This window comes from Onychomys torridus, chromosome 16, assembly GCF_903995425.1.
Source record: "Onychomys torridus chromosome 16, mOncTor1.1, whole genome shotgun sequence".
Taxonomy (NCBI): Eukaryota; Metazoa; Chordata; class Mammalia; order Rodentia; family Cricetidae; genus Onychomys; species Onychomys torridus.
In genome coordinates, this window is record NC_050458.1 from 4,072,640 (window position 1) to 4,092,187 (window position 19,548).

General features: G+C 44.7%; 1 protein-coding gene across 1 annotated transcript; it reads right to left on the reverse strand.

Moving 5' to 3' along the window:
• Positions 1-868: 868 nt before the first annotated feature.
• Pabpc1 (poly(A) binding protein cytoplasmic 1) lies at positions 869-14,576 on the reverse strand. The gene is made up of 15 exons (XM_036208655.1): positions 13,906-14,576; positions 11,481-11,674; positions 11,183-11,298; positions 8,842-8,981; positions 6,658-6,752; positions 6,257-6,394; positions 5,979-6,074; positions 4,384-4,656; positions 4,102-4,192; positions 3,701-3,811; positions 3,465-3,619; positions 2,939-3,023; positions 2,517-2,647; positions 2,165-2,257; positions 869-1,310 (listed from the first exon to the last, which is right to left on the reverse strand). The coding sequence occupies exons 1-14, from the start codon at positions 14,096-14,098 to the stop codon at positions 2,165-2,167; spliced, it is 1,911 nt and encodes a 636-aa protein (XP_036064548.1). The 5' UTR covers positions 14,099-14,576; the 3' UTR covers positions 869-1,310.
• Between the last annotated feature and the right edge of the window lie 4,972 nt (positions 14,577-19,548).

Sequence of the window (19,548 nt, forward strand, 5' to 3'; positions counted from 1 at the left end):
TCACACATGTAAAATGAGATTTGCAGGTTGTCAAGGTTAAGTCTGGCTATGCATGGTAGTACATGCCTATAATCCCAGCTCTCAGCTAAACTGCCAAATCTGAAGCCAGCCTGATCCACATGGTAATAGGCTAGCTAGTCTGTGTGTATAGGCACATGTGGGAGGTAGAGGTAGGGTAATCTCTAATTCCTAGGCCAGCCAGAACTACATAGTGAGGCCCTGTCTCCAAAAATAAACAAAAAGCACCTACTGGTAAGTAGATGAAGTCCAAAACAAAACTGTATTTCAAATGCGCAAGTTGCTTGGGTACCAGCTTCCTATCAATGTTGTAAACCAAGCCCCATACGAGCCACAACTCCTACATCTTAAGTGTCTGGGTGACAAGGTACCACAGCATCCTGAAATTAGGTCCCATTCTGTAACTATGCCAAGTCTTTCAAGGAGATGAGGTCAAGTGTAGCCCAGCAGTAGTCATCTTGTCTATTCTGTCTCTTCTCTAACACACTGAGTAGCTACCGTCAGCAGGAAGACAGCTAACCATTTTGTAGCACAGAAGTCAGAGCTGTGATAAACTTATACAAACACTAAAAACCAGTTAACATAAACCAGTTAACTCTCTCTCTCTCTCTAATATATAAGAACTAAATAAAATACTAGTATTGTCAAAGAGTAACACACCCAACAAACCCAACTTTGGGAGGCTAAGGTTGGCCTTATTGTCACACACAAACACACACACACACTCTCACACACAAATCAAGAACAGCTCATTTTCAGATTGTAGCTGCTTCCAGCTCTGCACTATTAAGCCAGCCCGATACACACGCCTACTGTCAAGAGAACCAAAGAAAATAAAAGCATAACCATCCACTGTTGAAGGAATTTTTATTAAAGCAAGAATTTTATAATCCAAATTACGTTTCCTTGCTCAGTCATCAGTTCTGCTACTTAAAACAGAACTGACATCCCAAGCTATTCCACAGTAAAGAATTACAAAATTAAAGAAAGGAATGCTTTAAATTTTTGTACTTTGCTGAAAATTCTTTTCCCAGGGTCTATAAAACATTAATTTGTTTTTATATTTTACTATTTTTTTTTGTATTTTTTGTTGTTTTAGGTCAAGTAATCTAGGACTAGCATTGTTTGCTAGACCTGGCATTTGCTCGGTACATAAGGTTCAAAGTTTCCTTTCCTTTTTTTATTTATTTTATATTTTGCAATGTTTTTTTTCATAATATTTAAATTTTTCGATGTTTAGATATTTTTTTCTTCGGTGAAGCACGAGTTTCTTTTCGTGGTCCCTGATCAATCTGTAAATGTAAAAAAAAAAAAAAAAAAAAAAAAAAAAAAGTAACACATAATTAAAGGCCTTTACAGAGTCCTGTAAGTCAGTAGGCTGCCTGTTTTTACTGGCACACAGACATACCCACTCTAACATCAGAAACACGGCCACAAACCCAGGGCTCTAGTAATTTTCAGAAAGGGTTTGCCAAATTGTAGTTAACCTCACTAGACTCACCAAGCAACACTGTTTCCTGGTGGTGGGACAGAGCCCCCCCCAAAAAGCACTGAATCCATCATCCAATAAAATAAGCATTAATTGGGGGGCTGGAGAGATGGCTCAGCAGCTAATAGCACTGTCTGCTCTTTCAGAGGACCCAGGTTCAACTCCCAGCACCTACATGGCAGCTCACCACTGTCTGTACTCCAGTTCTAGGGAACCCGATAAGTGCAGGCAAAACACCAATGCACATAAAATAAAAATAAGTGGGTTTTTTTATTTGTTTTAAAAGGCAATACTTGCCAGGCGGTGGTGGCGCAAGTCTTTAATCCCAGCACTTGGGAGACAGAGCCAGGTGGATCTCTCTGAGTTCAAGGCCAGCCTGGTCTACGAGCAAGATCCAGGATAGGCATCAAAACTACACAGAGAAACCTTGTCTCGAAAAACAAACAAAAAAAGTGTGAAAGCCAACTTCTGTTACAGGCCATTTCATACAAATTACTGTGAAAACAAGTGCTGACTTAAAATACTGGTCAGTACCAGACAGAGGAGGCCCCTCTAACTTATGAATCTTCCCCTCTGAAACATGACTAACATGTTTACTTGTACAGGCAATCTTGGTATAGATGGGCGAGGCTGGCAAGGAGACAGACAAGAACTCACTTAAACAGTTGGAACACCAGTGGCACTGTTCACTGCCTTCTGCGCAGCCTCTTTTGCTTGGTGGGCTTGTAGTACAGCTACAGCTTCGTCAACCTAGGGCAAACATAAGCGGCTCAGGAACAAGCGACCAAAGTATAACTGACGAATCCACACCAGTGAGCTCTGAGCAGCAGCAGTTACCAACCTGGTCGCAGGAGCTGAACAAAGGATCATCTGAGCAAGTTTTACAATCTAGCAATGTGAGCTTTGGGTGAATTATTCAAAATGGAGAAACAAGCACTACAGGTTACCTGAAGGTTTATATCATACCATGTAAACGTTCTGCAGAATAAAGCTTTAGAAAGGAAAGTACCTTTGAGCGGAGAGACTCTGGAGACTCAAGCATGTGAAGTAACTCTGAATTATCAATCTCCAACAGCATGCCTGTGATTTTACCAGCAAGAGTAGGGTGCATGGCTTGAATAAGAGGAAACAGCCGTTCACCTAGAAACAAAAAACTCCATCAGAAAGTAGTGATGACCATTATCAGCCTGGGGTTTAGCAACCTTATTAATACACCCATCTGAACACAATCTGTCACAAGCTAATCATGTCTGGTGGAATCATTTTCAACTATCATTATTAGTTCCCTTCTTCTGTTCCAAGTTGGAGTGGGGGTCAATGTAAGCAGTGGCCTACTACTTCCCACTAGCTCCCAATTTGAATTCCTTCCTACTACTGCCCTACGCCATCACATTTAGGTGTAGACTCTGATAGGCCAACAGAACTACTTACCCAACATTTGCTTTTGCTCTTGAGGGGGGGCAGATGCCAACATGGAAGCAGTTAAAGGTTCTTGACCTTGCACATGAACAGCAGGCTAGATATAAAACAGGAAACCTCTTAGCAACCAAAGCAATGAAACACAAGGCCGTCAGCCATCAATGGGCAATTATAGGAATCTGAGGGAAACAGCAGCTGGGGGCTAAGAAATACAGACACTCACATGACACCATCTGCCCTTGAGATACAGTTACATTTTAAAGTCTTCTTGGAGTCATACCATCATGTTCTGGTGCCATGATTAGGAAAAAGGTGACATCTAAACCAATTTAACCAAACTTTCCTTCACATATTCCTTACATCCATATCAAAGCAAAGCACTACACAGTAACTTGGAGACTGCTGGCTGCTTTCTAGTCCTAAAACCTCTTCACATAAATCAAACAGTAAGGAAGATGGTCACAGACCATGCAGCTAATTAATCGCCTTTGATTTTAGCTAAGCACCACAGCCCCACAAACCAACGATGGAATCACACCTGTTGCATGGTGACTTGTGGCTGTGCATTAAGATGTTGCTGGGGATTGCGGACTCCCGCAGCATATTTATACTGGGGAACGGTGCGGACAGCAGGAGTGGCTGCAGCAGCAGCAGCCGCAGGACGTGGACCCATGGTCTGTGTTGAAGTGTTAGCTAAAGAAAAGAAAAAACATTTTGGTATCGTGCTATTTCAAATCGGAGATCAATTTTTTTATAGAAAGGGTTAGGCCTCACCAACACGCTGTGTTGACATGACTCGTGGAACCTGTGAGGAAGCTGGTCTCATAGTACTAAATGGTGGTCTAGGAGCAGCTGGGCGGATAGCACCGGGCATATTCTGGAATGCTGTATTTAAAGGTAACACATGCGAACTGAGAAACTCACCAAGTGAATGCTAGTGCTTTTCTAGGGCTGAGCTTTGACACTACAGCCACCAAGGCAAATGAAGACTTAGAGCAAACCCCAACTGAAGATCTCTCAGCCATAAATTATCAAGAGCAATTTCCCACTGTAACAGGATAAATTTGCCTCATAGATGGTATACTGAACCCACAGCTCAGCACGGTAGGTTACATGTTATATCTCTGAGCTACACCCCCAGGCTCCAATTCCCGTCCTAACCAAAAGAGGCTTACGATGAGGTCTGGCACCCTGAGCAGTCCAGCGAGGACTTGGTCTTAGTTGAGCAATTTGGCTAGGAGGATAGTATGCAGCACGGTTCTGAGTCTGTGGAAAGAAGTCCATCTCAGCTTTAGTGGGGTAACCCTCCACAAGACAACCATGAATGTCTGTTCTCACAACAGTTCCCTCCACACTTGCCACCCCAATTCCATCTAATAACTCAGTGCTTTATTATCGGAGGACACACACTGCCTTAGCTCTATGAACCTGGTATGAGTTCTTTCTTCTGCACGTACCTGTGGGATAGCTGCCATGAAATAACCTGAAGGCGGTGCTGGCTGGTAGGGGTTGATCACCGGGTTGGGCACAGCTCGCACACTGGCCATTCTCTGCATATACTGGTTAGTGAGGTGAGCCTGGCGCTCTTCTTTGCGCTGAGCTAAAGCTACATACAGTGGCTTCGTGGCCACAATCCTGCCATTCATCTCCGTCACTGCTTTAGTGGCTTCTTCAGGGGAAGAGAAACACACAAACCCAAATCCTTTGCTGCGACCACCCTCCATCATAACCTATAAAGGAGAATGGAAGAGTGAGTGCAATGGTAGAATAAACCACAGAGCTGTCATTTACAGTCAAAGGCACTGCACCAAGTAATCCTGTTAGAGCCAGGAACCATCTTGTATCAACTGAGTTCTTCCTTACAATCAATACTTGGGGCACCATAACATGCATGACAGGCAAACAATACAGCCACACAACAGCAAGAGGGAGCTGCACAACAGCAACTTTCCAGATGCAGAAATGTGACATTAGGACCTGTTATCTGCGATAACAGAAAAATAAAACGCACAAGTCCTTAAATCATAGCAATCCAAACGGAAACACGAGGCAGATGAACAACACACAGACACACCAGTAAAAACTACATTTGAAAGACAAGACGACTATTACTTGCTTTCCTGACCCATCTGATAGAGTAGGAGACACCCAGAACTGTCTCCCCTCTGAAGTCATCACCACCAGAAATGCTGTCCAGTGTTAGGAAAGAAAGCCTAGACTAACAAGTGCATTTTCTGACCAGAGAACAAAGGACCTTCGCCATCTTATTCATCCTTTTGAGCCACTTAGCAAACATGGCTTTATTTATTAAATATTAATAAACAAATGATATCCTGGAGTTCAGCTTGCCAGCACCTCACCCCCAGAAGATACTGTATACTCCCATACAGTAGCACACAAAATTCAGTTCAAACCACTCTCAGGCACCACCGTCATCTAATCCTAGAAAAGCACAAGCCGAAGCAACTACTGCAACCCTTGTTTGTAATCATCCACCACGCCTCTGAATGTTTCTGAGAAACCCTAGTCAATGGAGTATCTGAGAAAATGCAATAGAGCCCATTCGATCCGTTTTTTCTGTGCACTCTACTCTCTGAACCCAGCAAAACTGCCTTTGCAAGGCAGTCTTAAACCATGGACAATAGGTAAAACACCCACAGCAGGTTTCTAAACCAAAGCTTTGGAATTAATTACAGCCGGGCGTTGGTGGCGCATGCCTTTAATCGCAGCACTCGGGAGGCAGAGGCAGGCAGATCTCTGTGAGTTCGAGGCCAGCCTGGTTTCCAAAGCGAGTTCCAGGAAAAAGGCACAAATCTACACAGAGAAACCCTGCCTTAAAAATCAAAAAAGATTAATTACAGAATCCTACTGTTTTGTAATCTCTGATTTCAAGTTAAAGGTAAATTTTCTGCTGGGTGGACGATTACTACCCAGAACTTTGTCAACAGATGATAATGCCTCAGTAAACTGCTACTAGTAATTAGTAACTTAGCTACATTATTCAAGGCCTCCCATCTGATTTCAGTAAGAAAAATATAGCCTATGCTCATACCTTTGCACTAGTGATTGTACCAAATGGAGAAAATTCTTTCCGGAGACGTTCATCATCAATACCATCATCAAGATTTTTCACATAAAGGTTAACACCCTAAAAAGAAAAAAGACAACTGAAGAGAGGTAGGAAGCCCCTGTGGTACCCAAGCATACCTACTACTTTAGCCCACAGTTCTTTCCCCTCTCAAACTCTCAGTTCCCTGGCAGTAACTGAAATGAACGTAAAATAGGGCTCCTCATCCCTGTCTTAGTTTGCTTGTTCAAGTAAAAATGAACCTGGTATCTGGTGATCCTATCCTGCTTCATCTGTTCAAATTTGCGCTTAAGTTCCGTCTGCCGTTCCACTTTTTTCTGAGCTCGACCAACGTAAATCTGCTTTCCGTTGAGCTCCTTGCCATTCATCTCATCCACAGCCTTACAGAAACCAAAGGAAACTCAGTCACTTGTAAATCTCATTAACAAGGAAAGTTTATCCATTTGCCAACATTAAAGATAACCCCCCTCCCCAAACCTTCAGGTTTGAAGGCACTATACACTCCCAACTCTCTAACACATGAAATGCAAATAATTGATTATAATATGTAGTGTGTTGGCATAAACAGATACATACATGTAAATTTCCACAAGAGGAACAACTTTGTGTACACCTTTAATAGAAAAGAATTATTCAGACTTACTTTCTGTGCGTCTTCATGCCTTTCAAAGCTTACAAATCCAAATCCTTTGGACTTTCCACTTTCATCAGTCATTACTTTCACACTTAAGGCAGGCCCTGAAAAAGTGTTTGAATAAAAACTAGTCCACAATTAATGAGTACATCTTAACATAAAACAGCCAGAGGAAAAACTCCAAGCCTTCCAAGCTCTAAGATTTTTGTATGTTCTCACAGACCCTTTCTATATATATCTTATACACACCTGAAAATTCTTACATTGAGATGCCTTACAAACCTATCCAAGTTTTTGTTCTTAGCTCAGTAGAATAGCCCTTTAAGTAACTAATTTGACTGATTTTTCTTGCTCAGAATTAAGAATAAACCTGAAAAGCTTTTCTTTGGTCATCTGCTTTTGAAAGTGAGTAGAGAAATACTAGATCCTGAGGCAGAAAATAACTGAGTTCCTGGAAGAGGTTTTCCAAAGACAAGCTTCCCCTGCACCTGTGTGGAGGAGACCACAGCAGGTGGATGCATCAGGTGTAGAATCTCTACTTGTAAGAACTGGGGCCGGGCGGTGGTGGCGCACGCCTGTAATCCCAGCACTTGGGAGAGGAGGCAGGTGGATCTTTGTGAATTGGAGGCCAGCCTGGTCTACAGAGTGAGATCCAGGAAAGGCACCAAGCTACACAGAGAAACCCTGTCTCGAAAAACCAAACAAACAAACAAAAAAAAAGAAGTGGGAGTGATGGTTTCAGTGACAACGGCGCTCACAGGCTCATACACTTGAACTTGGTCCCCAGCTGGTAGAACTTTAACATGTAACCCCCCGCTGCTGCTCCAGTAGCCTGCCTGCCTGCCACCATGCTCCCTGCAGTGATGGTGAGACTGACCCTATCATAAGCCCAATAAACCTGCCTTGGTCAGAGCACTGGTGCAGCAATAGAAAAGTAACTAAACAGTGGTCAACTCAGGGTGTGGGAGAGGAGGTATAATTAAAAACAACCAGCCCAGCCCAAACTTAGCAAGTGGGAGGCAGAATATAGTTGATCTCGCCGGGCGGTGGTGGTGCACACCTTTAATCCCAGCACTTGGGGGGCAGAGGCCAGCCTGGTCTACAGAGGAGATCCAGGAAAGGCGGAAAGCTACACAGAGAAAGTCTCGAAAAACCAAAAATAAAAGGTTGATCTCTACAAGTTCAAGGCCAACCTGGCCTACACAGTGACCCTCAAAGGAAAAAAAGACAAAGACAAAAAGGTTTAGATGCGAGAGAGATAAGATAGCTGTAACCCAAAGAGAAACTTCTAAAATGGAGAATCTTACATAAGGTATAAAACTTGACTGTTATTTATCTCATGTCAAATGACTAATCTTGGTACAAAACAAAACTTGTCTTTGTTCAGAAGAGAATTCAGCCAGGTGTGGTGGTGCATGCCTTATGCCTTTAACCCCAGCTCAGAGGGAGGTAGAGCTCTTATAAGGTGCAGGCTATAGCTATAGAAGTGAGACCTTGTCCTTAAAAAGAACCAACATAAGCAAGCTCAGGCTGGCCTTACAATATTAAATGCACTAATTACCATTTGAAGAACTGAACAACAAAATCTATAATATAAGCCCATTCTTAAATTTAAAGAGACACAGCAGCAAGTTACCCAGAGTTCTCATTTCCTCATCTTTTTCTCCTGTCCTGAAAGTGAGGCTGGTTCTTGTACTTCCTTATTTTGAAATCTGAGACGGGTTTCCTGTAACCCAAGGCCACCTTCAACTCTTAAATCCCTGCCCCCTCCGGTTATGTTGGGATTATAGGAATGCACCACTCATGCCTGGTTGAATTTACTTTGAAAAGATCTTCCAAGTAGAAGAATCTAGATCTCTGACAAACATTCTTTGAAACTACTCAAACATGTTACTAACACTAACCAAAAGGGGCCAGCTTTTCCATTCTATAACTAGAGACTATACTTTATTCCAGTCTTACCATACTGTCCTACTGTATAAAAAGTATCTTCGTGCAGCAAAAACAATCTACTCAGCCGGCCACATTGGCCCAATGCTTTCATTAAACTTTAAGCTGCATAGCATTCCACTTGTATGCTACTGCTGAGCAGTGGACTTTAGCTTAAAGTACTTCAAATACTTTCCAGTCAAGTATTAGTCATTAAACTTCAACGATTACTTTAGGCGTAAAGATTTAACTTGGACACATTACCAAACTTGCCAAAGAGATCCTTAAGGCGCTCATCATCCATGTCTTCTCCAAAGTTCTTGATATAAACGTTGGTGAATTCCTTTGCCCTTGCTCCAAGTTCTGCTTCTCGTTCCTTCCGAGACTTAAATCGTCCAACAAACCTGAGAAAATGTCAGCACTTGAACATCATTCTGCTTCAGAAAGTACCACAAAATGAAAACGTCTCCACTGAAAATACCACAATGTCTCAGTAACTATAATTAAAATGAAAGTTTTCTTCCAATGCACATTTTGATCCAGTTAACCTAGGGTTAAAAGGTTCACTCTTGTCAACAGAAGTTAACTGTTTAGTGCCAAGGAAGAGACCTACATAAATGCTCTCATCATTGTTTCAGAGTGGTTCTACCATTGTGCCATCTCCTTAATAAAAATAAATGTCCAAGTCTCTCTACTAATACAACAGCCTGGCCTAATTGCATTATTAACCAAAAACATAACTAAAAACTCAATTTTTCCCTAATATAACTGTGCATGATATACAATACACACACCATTCCAGCTTCTATAACCCCACAACTAAAAAAATGACATCAAGGTGTCTTGTTCTCTGTTCAACTCCTAACATGGAGATTTGTCTTTATCCTCAAAAGCATGGGCTTCCTCCAAGTTGTTTGAAGAACCTCAGTGAGAGATCATTTCATTGCAGACACACACAACTTTCTGTTCTCCCAAGCAGTGCTTGCTTTCTGCGAACAATCAAACTGTTTCCCAGAGTGGTGCCTCATTCTGCAGCTGAAGTCAGCAGTCAGCCCGTCCTTACCTGGGTCCTGCCATCTTTACTCAAGCTATCAGCCCCTGTGATAAAGCTGAGTAACCTCTTGGGGCATAAGTGTCTTGGATTTCACAATTTGTAGGCTTTACTGACTGAGCACCTCTATCTGAAAATCTAGTATGCCAAAATCTGATTTGTCATGCTGATGCTTTAAAAAATGCTGGATTGCAGAGAACACTTGGACATCAGATTTCTACATCTGGGATCAGCGTTACTTTCACTTTAAAAACTGAGTACTCCAGCTGGGCAGTGGTGGGGCCCACTTTTAATCCCAGCACTTGGGAGGCAGAGGCTGGGTCTCATGTTTCTCAGGATCAAGGTTTATGGGTATATGCTACTACACCAGGCTGATCTAGTCCCTAAATCTGCATGATCTGATGACCGTCATTTTCATGCCATTGCAGTCCACAAATCAAGAACTCACTCTCACCAGGTGGTGGTGGCGGCACATGTCTTTAATTCCAGCACTTGGGAGGCAGAGGCAGGAGGGTATCTGAGTGAGGCCAGCCTGGTCTAGAGTGAGTTCCAGGACAGCCAGGGCTACACAGAGAAGCTCTGTCTCTAAAAACCAAAACAAGAGAACCCACTCACTTACTTACTACATATATGCCTTATATAATAGTCCAATTCTCTTTTTCTTTTTTTTCCCTAATAGCCCAATTCTCACAGATCAAGAGGTCTATTGGTGCCAGCACTCGGGAGGCAGAGGCAGGCAGATCTCTGAGTGTTCGAGGCCAGCCTGGTCTACAAAGCGAGTTCCAGAAAAGGCACAAAGCTACACAGAGACACCCTGGGGGGGAGGGGGTCCATTGGCAACAGCCTTTCAGATTAGTTTTCAGTGTTAAAGCCTGTATAACTCTTTAAAAGTTTTATTTCAGGAAAGATTAATCACAAAACCTCCCCTAACACCAGAATGAGCTGACTTCAGACCACTGGTAGTACAGACAGCTCACTCACTGTATTAAAAGGCACCTACAATTAAATTACTTTGGCTAGTTTCTCCAAATGTGAAACGAAACCAGCCAATGAATGAGTTCCTTACTAAGGTTGCATGGATCCCGTTCAACACTGCACTCATGACCAAATAATCCCTATTCACCTGGTTCAACTTAGGTTTGAATGTTGTGTGACATTACTGAATATTAACAATTATGAAACCTGGCAAATGTAGTTTAGTGCTTTTTGCTACATCATATATTTTGGTGGGTTTTTGAGACATTCTTATGTAGCTTGGCTGGGCTGGCCTTAAAACTCAGTTCCTTCTGTCTCCAGCTCTCAAATGATGACATAGGTAGCTGTATCTCTCTTTTTTAAGACTTGAGTCTATGTAGCTTACTGTCCCTAAACCAGGTTCTACCCAGAGACCTACCTGCCTCTACCCAACCCCACCGCCCAGTGCTGGGATTAAAGGCATGCCATCATGTCTAGCTCCAGTTAGCTGTTATTTTAGGAGCAAAAACCTATTACTTTTCAAATTGATGTGCAACTATTAAAAATAGACTGAACAAGTTCACTGAAAGTTATACGTACACTTTACGGTCATTTAGAAGCATCCCATTCATTTTTTCAATAGCTCTTTCAGCTGCTTCCTGTGTTTCAAAATGCACAAATCCATAGCCTTTGGAACCGTTCTCATCACAAACCACCTGGGGAAAGGACAGGCTCACTTTTATTATTTGCCATTGTTTTTCTACTCTGTAGGAATGCCAGCCACCTAATCCTGGCTATTTTGGAAATAAACACAGACATTAACAGTCATCACAGATGTCACTTCAACAACTAAAGTAGATCAACATTGCAAATATTGACCAGTCACATCTTTGCTTACCTTACATGAAAGGATGTTACCAAATGCAGAAAACGTATCATACAGTGCTTTATTATCAATGGATTTGTCCAAATTTTTAATGAATATGTTGCCTACTCCACTTTTGCGAAGTGATGGATCACGCTGAGACCACATGATGCGTACTGGCTTGCCCTTTATCACATCAAAATTCATGGTGTCCAAAGCACGCTCCGCTGAAAGACATGTCCAGGGTAAATATCAGTAGCTTTATTTTTGATAGTTATGCTTCACATCAAAAAAACATTTTTTTTACATCTACTCTACAATTAATTTTGAGGACCATAAAAAGATTGAATTATGTCTACTTGTATTGTGCAAGAATTGCTGATTGTGGTGGCACACGCCGGTAGGATTTGCTGAAGGAGGCGGAGGCAAGAGGATCACGAGTTCTAGGCCTACCTGGCCTACCAAGTGAGTTCCAGGAAAAAGGGGCAAAGCTACACAGAGAAACCCTGTCTCGAAAAACAAAAACAAAAAAATTGCTAAAGATGAAGCTTTTTTGAGAGGCCTCTCTACATATCTCCGGCTAACCTGGATCTCAGAGACACCCACATCTGCCTCATGTAATGGAATTAAAAGTGTGTACCACTACATCTGTCTTAAATGGAAAAATATTACCTTAAAAAGACCAGTCCTTAGAGAAGGGACAGTTCAAGTGATGCAAATTTCAATTTTCTCACTAACTGTAAAATTATTGACAGGACAAGTTTTTCAGCTTTTCTTTTTGAGATAAGGTCTCACTGCATAGCTCTTGCTTTTGATGTAGCCCAGGTTGGCCATGAATGCAAGAGACAAACCCAGTGCTGTAACAGGACAAACAGAAACCACCATGCCCAGCTCTCTAGCCACTTTTTGTAAATGAAAGTTCCAGTTCCTAGAATATGATGATAATCAGCAGCCAGCTCACTATCAATTGGCCACACCTCCTCAGCTTCCCTGGTCCTGCTGACTTTGCTCGAGCTTGACAGTTTTTTTAATGAGTCACCTCTCCCCATTAAAAGTAAAGCTGCTCACTTACAGAACCCTATCCACTACTGCAGTACATAAGAAATACTGTAAAATGGTATGCTGAACATACAGACACAGAACGTCAGAATGAGAGGCAAGATTCTGAGTAGTTGTAATATTTGCTCCACTGGCATAAACTATAGAACCATGGCAACTTCAAGTTTAACTTCCCATATCCTGGGACATTTAAAAACTGGATTTTCGTTACTTTCAAGTTACCCTAAAGTTCTCTTGATTATTCTCTTGATCCCCCAGCCCATTACCTTCCCTCATCTTACACCCGTGCTGACTCTGGCCCCGGGCTGGAATCTGCTGTGCAGGCTCACACTTTTTAACTGTGTCATTCAACATGCTGCTTACCCAAACTCTCAGTACCAGCTTTAACCAATGAAAAACTGATTGTCACCAACCGAATGAACTTCTCAAGAGAGAAGCTGACTTCTGGAACTCAACTGATCTAGATTTAACCTAACTGCTTATCAGGCCATAAACCTTATCTGATTCTTAGAATTTTTTTTTTGTTTCAGTGAACTGTCAAATCTCAGAAGAATATAAACTCAGTTATTTGTGCTCAATCATTCCCCAAGATTCATCAATATCATGGACCACTTTTAAAAAAAGAAAAACTTTCATCACTAGAATGCTACTAATTCAGCATAACTCGGTCACATGTTGCTCAAACACTGACGACGTTTTTGGTGCTATTTTAAATATACATCAACATGTTTTTTAAAATTCATAACTACAGGTGCTATTTTAGAAAAAATAGATATGTATACATGAAACACTTCTATTAAACTAAGATCTAACTAATTTGGTTGAAATGAGGTAAGGTGTTCTAGAGAGCAGTCTTCCACATCCCCTCCTCCACTTCAGGGAAAACCCCGGGCGAGCGCACGTGGCATAAGGTGCCTTACCCGGTCCACCGGCTAGGGTAAGCCACTAGGCATGGACTCACGACCCTAAGGACCACCACCAGGCACCGTCTAAGAACTTTCTTCTAAAGCCTTGGGCTCCCCCCAGCGATTGGGCCACCGGCAGGAGCAGGCCTCGGGCCTGTGAGGTTACAGGGTTCAACACGTGGTATTTTCCCCAACACGGAATCGCACTTCCTCCCCGGCCGAGCGCCGGGCCAGGCGGAGGGTGGCCCGGCGCCTCCACCCACTGCGCCGGGAGCGCGGGCCAGGCGATCTCAACCCAGCCTCCCGGCGCGTCATCGCCCTGAAGTTTGAGAGCGTCGGAGGACGAGAAAATGGTCGCAGAGGAGGAAGTGCCGGCCCGAGGGGCTGCCGCGCCGTGCCCTCCCGCCCCCTCGCCCGGCCCGCTAGGCCCGCCGCCCCGGCCGCATGGCCGCCCGCCCGCCCGCCCGCCCGCCGCCCTCCGGCCTGCCGCTCACCGTCCGCCGGCTGCTGGAAGTTCACGTACGCGTAGCCCAAGGAGCGGCGGGTGATCATGTCCCTGCAGACCCGGATGGAGAGGATGGGCCCGGCCGGGCTGAACTTCTCGTAGAGCATCGCCTCGGTCACGTCGGGGTGCAGGTCCCCCACGTAGAGGGAGGCCATGGGGTAGCTGGGGGCGCTGGGGTTCATCTCGGCACGGCTGCCCGCGGGGCCGCAGGCCGCGACCTTTCCCGTGAGAGGAGGAGAGCGAGTGCGGGGCCGGGGGACCGAGCCGGGGGGAGGGGAGCGGGGGCGAGCGCAGAGGGACAAAATTCAACCGGAATCGACGCGTACTCAACGGCCGTGGAACCGGGGGAGCGAGGCTGGCGGTGCTGGGTCCGGGCGGCAGGAAGGCCTCGATCTCTGGGTTCCTGCTTGGAGCTGCGGGGCCGCGGGCGGGCGGGCGGGTCGGTCTCGGCTGCTTCACCGGGTTATTTTATAAAAGAGGAAGAAAAAAAATAAAGTCTCCGGCGGGGGAGACGCGGATTTTTTGTAAATTTTTTTTGGGTTTTTTCAAAGGATTTTTTAGATTTTTTTTGGATTTTTTAATAATAAATGTGTGTTCCGAGCCCGGAGCACACACTCCGCACTCTCAGCACTAACCGCCGGGGAGAAGGGGAAGCACCGCCTCCTGCACCCTCTACTTATACCCCCCGCCGTACTCGCCCCGCCCACGCGCGTCTGACGCCAGGGCCCTACGCGAGCGACGGCGCCGGAGGAGGCGGAGGAAAGAGCAGAGGGAGAGGTGGCGGCGGCCGCGGCTGCTGCGGGCGTGGGGGTGCGGACCGAGGCGGGGCGGGGCTTCTGCGCACGCGCCTTGGCCGGGAAGGGCGGGGCCGCCGCTGGCCACGCCCCTCGAGCACACGCCCCGCCCCCGCCCGGAGGAGCGTTAACCCGTCAGCGCGGCGGGTGGGCGGTGCGCAGGGCTTCCGGGGTCCTCCGCGCCAACCGCCCCCCACGTGCGCGACTCGCTGCGGCCTCTCCCGCCGCGTCGCGGGTGCTGCTTCGCTAGCCCCACCCCACCCCGCCCCGAGCGGCGCCCGACACGGGTGGGTGGGCGTGAGCCTCTGCAGGCCGGTTTCCGAGATGTGCGCGGAGGGACGCAGGGTAGCTGCCCCGGTCTCCTACCCGGACCGCACTACGAGTCCCAGCGGGCAGCGCCGCCACGCGCGTGGGCCGCGGAAGCGGTGCCTGTCGGGAGCTGGAGTTCTCAACGGCCGCGGGCTCGCTGACCTCAACCGGACCCCAACCGTCCCCGGCGTGACCCGGCACGGGTGCGCCGCGCTGACCGCGGGGGAGGGGAGGGAGGGAGGGAGGGAGGGGCGGCGGCTGTTGGAATCACCGAGCCGCTTCTACCTTTCTTTGCAGTGGGAAACGGGACTCGAGGAAAACGATTTTTTTTCCCTTTAAAGTATGCGTTTCTCAGTTACTCAGTACCTGCCACTCTTACCCAAACAAACCTGACAGAATGAGGATTAGTCAAAATCCCGAGTAGCCGGCTTAGCCCCGCGACCTGGCCACGCCTTTGATAGGGCCCTGGGGAGGCAAGGGCAGGCAGATCTGAGTTCAGGGTCAGCCTAGGCTACACAGCCAGGGCCAGGCCAGCCAGGGTGTGGGTTTGAGGTAAATGATTGATAGCCACAAAATATATCGACTCATAGAAATAACATTACATCAACACAAAAATTCCACTTTAGCAAATCTTTACAGTGTGAAGTGAAGCAAATGGTACTAACTTAACCCGTAACGGTCTCAGAAGGTAAATGACTGCTGGACGTACTTAGCCTATTGCCTAGCATAGATTAGTTATAGATATTTTCATATACTTAGAATTTGTTATTTACTTAGAATTTGTATTGGTCAAAGATAATAGTTTTGAAAAACATGTTGCTGTGTATGTACTTTACAAATGAGTACAATTGCTGGGTGGTGGTGGTGCACGCCTTTAATCCCAGCACTTGGGAGGCCCAGCCAGACGGATCTCTGAGTTCAAGAAAAGGCACAAAGCTACACAGAGAAACCCTGCCTAAAAAAAAAAAAAAAAAAAAAAAAAAGAGTAAAATTTAGGGCTGTTCTTTAGCAAGACATCTATTTCTATGCAATATAAATATCTACTAGGTGCCATATAAATATTTACTAGGAATCTAGTTAAAATAGTCCATCAGAAAACCACTGTTCATGCTGGGCGTGATGGTTCACACCTTTAATCCCAACACTGGGGAGGAAGACAGCTGAATCTCAAGAGTTTGAGGCCAGCCTGATCTACAGAGCTAATTCCAGGACAGCCAGGGCTACACGCAGAAACCCTGCCTCAGAAAAAAAAACAAACAAAATGAACCTATTAAAATGTTTCAAAAGAGTGAAGATTCCACTGTAGCAAGAGCAACACAAAACATCAGAAAAGAGGCATTGTAGAAGGCTGTCAGGATAACCCAGCAGTAAAGGTGCTTGCTGCCTGATGCTGCCTGATGACTTGAGTTGTATACCCCAGGCCCACATGGTGGAAGAAGGCAAGAACCAACTCCTGCAAGTATTTTTATGACCACATCCCAGGGGGCATGAATGTAATATCGTAATAATGGGTGAAAGGGACTGATGTCCAATAACTTGGAAAGATGGCACCAAGACGTTTTTTAATGTGATGATCTTATTTATTTATTTTTCCTATTATCAGCTTGGTACAGTACAAATTTTTATCCTAATAGTGAAATGTTTCATTGAGGCTTGCCCAGTGATTGAGTAAAACGAAAACTTATTGTAAGCCACAGTCGTGCTAGGGTCCCCCCTGCTATATAGCCTCCCTGGTTCTGTGGGTTGCAGTCTGATTGTTCTTTGCTTTTTTTTTTTTTTTTTTTTTTTTTTTTAGGGAGAGTATTAATGATTCAAGTATGTGTAGTACTGTAAGGAGGAGATTTTCTGTATGTTGGGTGGCTCAGTAGGGGCAGGGATTCCCCAGCAGATAGAAGCCTCTCTTTGTTTCCTGATACTGCTTGACCTGATGCCTGATGGTTCAGAGATTCTTTTTTTTTTTTTTTTTTGAATGCTCAATGTCGTTTATTGAAGGAGGGAGGAGATCTTAAATACAGGCTTACAGCACAATGGGAGGACCCCAGAGGGCAGAAGTTCCATACCGATGTTTTACAATCTTGTATATAAGCTATTAATGTCCAATAGGCAGGATACACAGACAAGGAACTTCCCTTAAGCATTCAGGAGGGTGGAACCTGGCAGGGAATTAACATAGGGAGGATATCAAGGTCAAGGTCAGCAAGCAAGGCAACAGTTACCCAAAACTGGGGCCAGGGCCCTACAGGTCCCCCCTTTTACTAAAAAATGAGCTTCTGACTTAGGTTGTGTGGGACATCAGCAGATCACCTTACCCATCATGGAGACACCTATCCAGGCCACACAGGCACTCTGTCTTAGGTTGGTGAGCGCCCCCGAGGCATTACCAGTCTCTGAATACTCATTATCATATAGGCTCAATTGTGTGAGAGCTGCAGAGTTAACTGTTGCCAAAGATCTCTAAGTGGTGCTGGGCTTGCAATCTGTGTGTTCGACACAGAAAAGATCAACAGAAGTCTTAACCCACCCATTGCCAGTAGGCTAAAGGCAACTGAGCCATTCCCTTCCTTAATGAGCCTTACTGCAAATTGGAGTCCTTGTAAGATGGTATCCTGAGAGCAAATGGAACTTGAGTTTGTAAATTTATAACTTTCAAAGCCAATCGAAATGTATATAACTATTGATTTAAATTTGTCATGCCCAATAGAGTGAAAGATTAATTAACTGTGGTAGCTACTTTTGCTGCCAGGGTCTCCACTGTGCTAGCTGTAGTAACCAGTTATGAAATGGCAATCCCAGAAACAGTAGCAGCAGTGGCCACCACTGCTATAACAGCAACAATGGCAGCAGCGATGTCAAATTCTCTCCTGGAACGTGTGGGCATCCACTGGCATGGACTCAACTCCAGGAACACGAACCTCTGCTCGATCCCAGCACGACTGCCAGCTCTGCAAAAGAACAACTAAGAACCATAAAGGAAAAATAGGCAGCTCACAAGGAGCAGAACTAATGGTCTCATAATGGCTACATTCAGGCTCACAAATTTTAAGGTACCTTTAAAGGGGGCTAAATGAATTTCAGGAGGCCAATAGATGTTACACAGAGCCACTCCTGAGAAGTAGGTACTACACCAGCTTGAAGAGGATTGTGAAAATGAATAGGCTTAGCTGGCATGCTACTGTTAACAAATGGAGGTCAACCAGGTGGTAGTGCATGCCTTTAATCCCAGCACTCCGGAGGCAGAACCTGGTGGATCTCTGAGTTCAAGGCCAGCATGGTCTACAGAGCAAGATCCAGGACAGGCACCAAAACTACACAGAGAAACCCTGTCTGGATAAACAAACAAAGAACAAAAAACAAAACAAAACAAAACAAATGGAGGTCAGTGACCTTCAGTGTTATCCTTAATCTCCAAGGTGTCTGGGTGACATGTTCTCAAACATACTTGAACAAGCAGTTACCATACATTACCTTCTGGAGAATCCAACCGCATGGCTGCAGTTCCTAGGCTTATGTTAATGCTTGCCAAAGCTGGCCATATTGGGCTCTCAATCCCCATTGGCATCGGAGTGGGAGAGTCTTTTATGAAGGCCCAATAGGTCTTTGCCATGTTGGGATTCAGCAGCAGCCACAGGGTGCATATAGCACTCAGGAACCCAAAGAGGAACCTCATTGTCCTGAGGAAAGACAAACAGAACCCTGGGCCCACACCAACACCAGATCGGGTCCCCTCCAAGTGCAAGTAGAAAGATCCTTCCATCGCTCCAGAGGGTGATTTGCAACAGGAGCCCACCAGTGCTTATCTGCAGCAGATACTCCAGCAGAATCCAACGATAAAAAAATTTAAAATATACAAAACAAGGGAAAGAATAGAATGTGGAGAGGAATGATGAGCCCCTAGTTCCCCCTTTTTACTTTAGCAAAATTTGTTTGTTTGTTTTTGTTTTTAATAGTTCAAATTTTTCCTTTTTAAATTTTTTTATTTTTAATTAATTTATTTTTCTATTATCAGCTTCATACAGTATAAATTCTTATCCTAATAGTGAAATGTTTCATTGAGGTTTGCTCAGTAATTGAGTAAAACCAAAATTTATTATAAGCCACAGTCATCCTAGGGTCCCCCATTCCATATATATAGTCTCCACGGTTCTGTGGGTTGCAGTCTGATTGTTCTTTGCTTTCTATCTAGAATCCACTTATGAGTGAGTACATACCATGTTTGTCCTTCTGGGTTTGGGTTACCTCACTCAGGATGATTTTTTTTCTAGTTCCATCCACTTGCCTGCAAATTTCATGCTGTCATTGTTTTTCTCTGCTGAGAAGTACTCCATTGTGTATATGTACCACATATTTTTAATCCATTCTTCAGTTGATGGGCATCTAGGTTGTTTCCAGGTTCTGGCTATTATGAATAATGCTGCTATTTGTTGAGCATGTATCTTTGTGGTATGATTGAGCATTTCTTGGGTTTATGCCCAAGAAGGATATGGCTGGGTCTTGAGGTAGATTGATTTCCAATTTTCTGAGAAACTGCC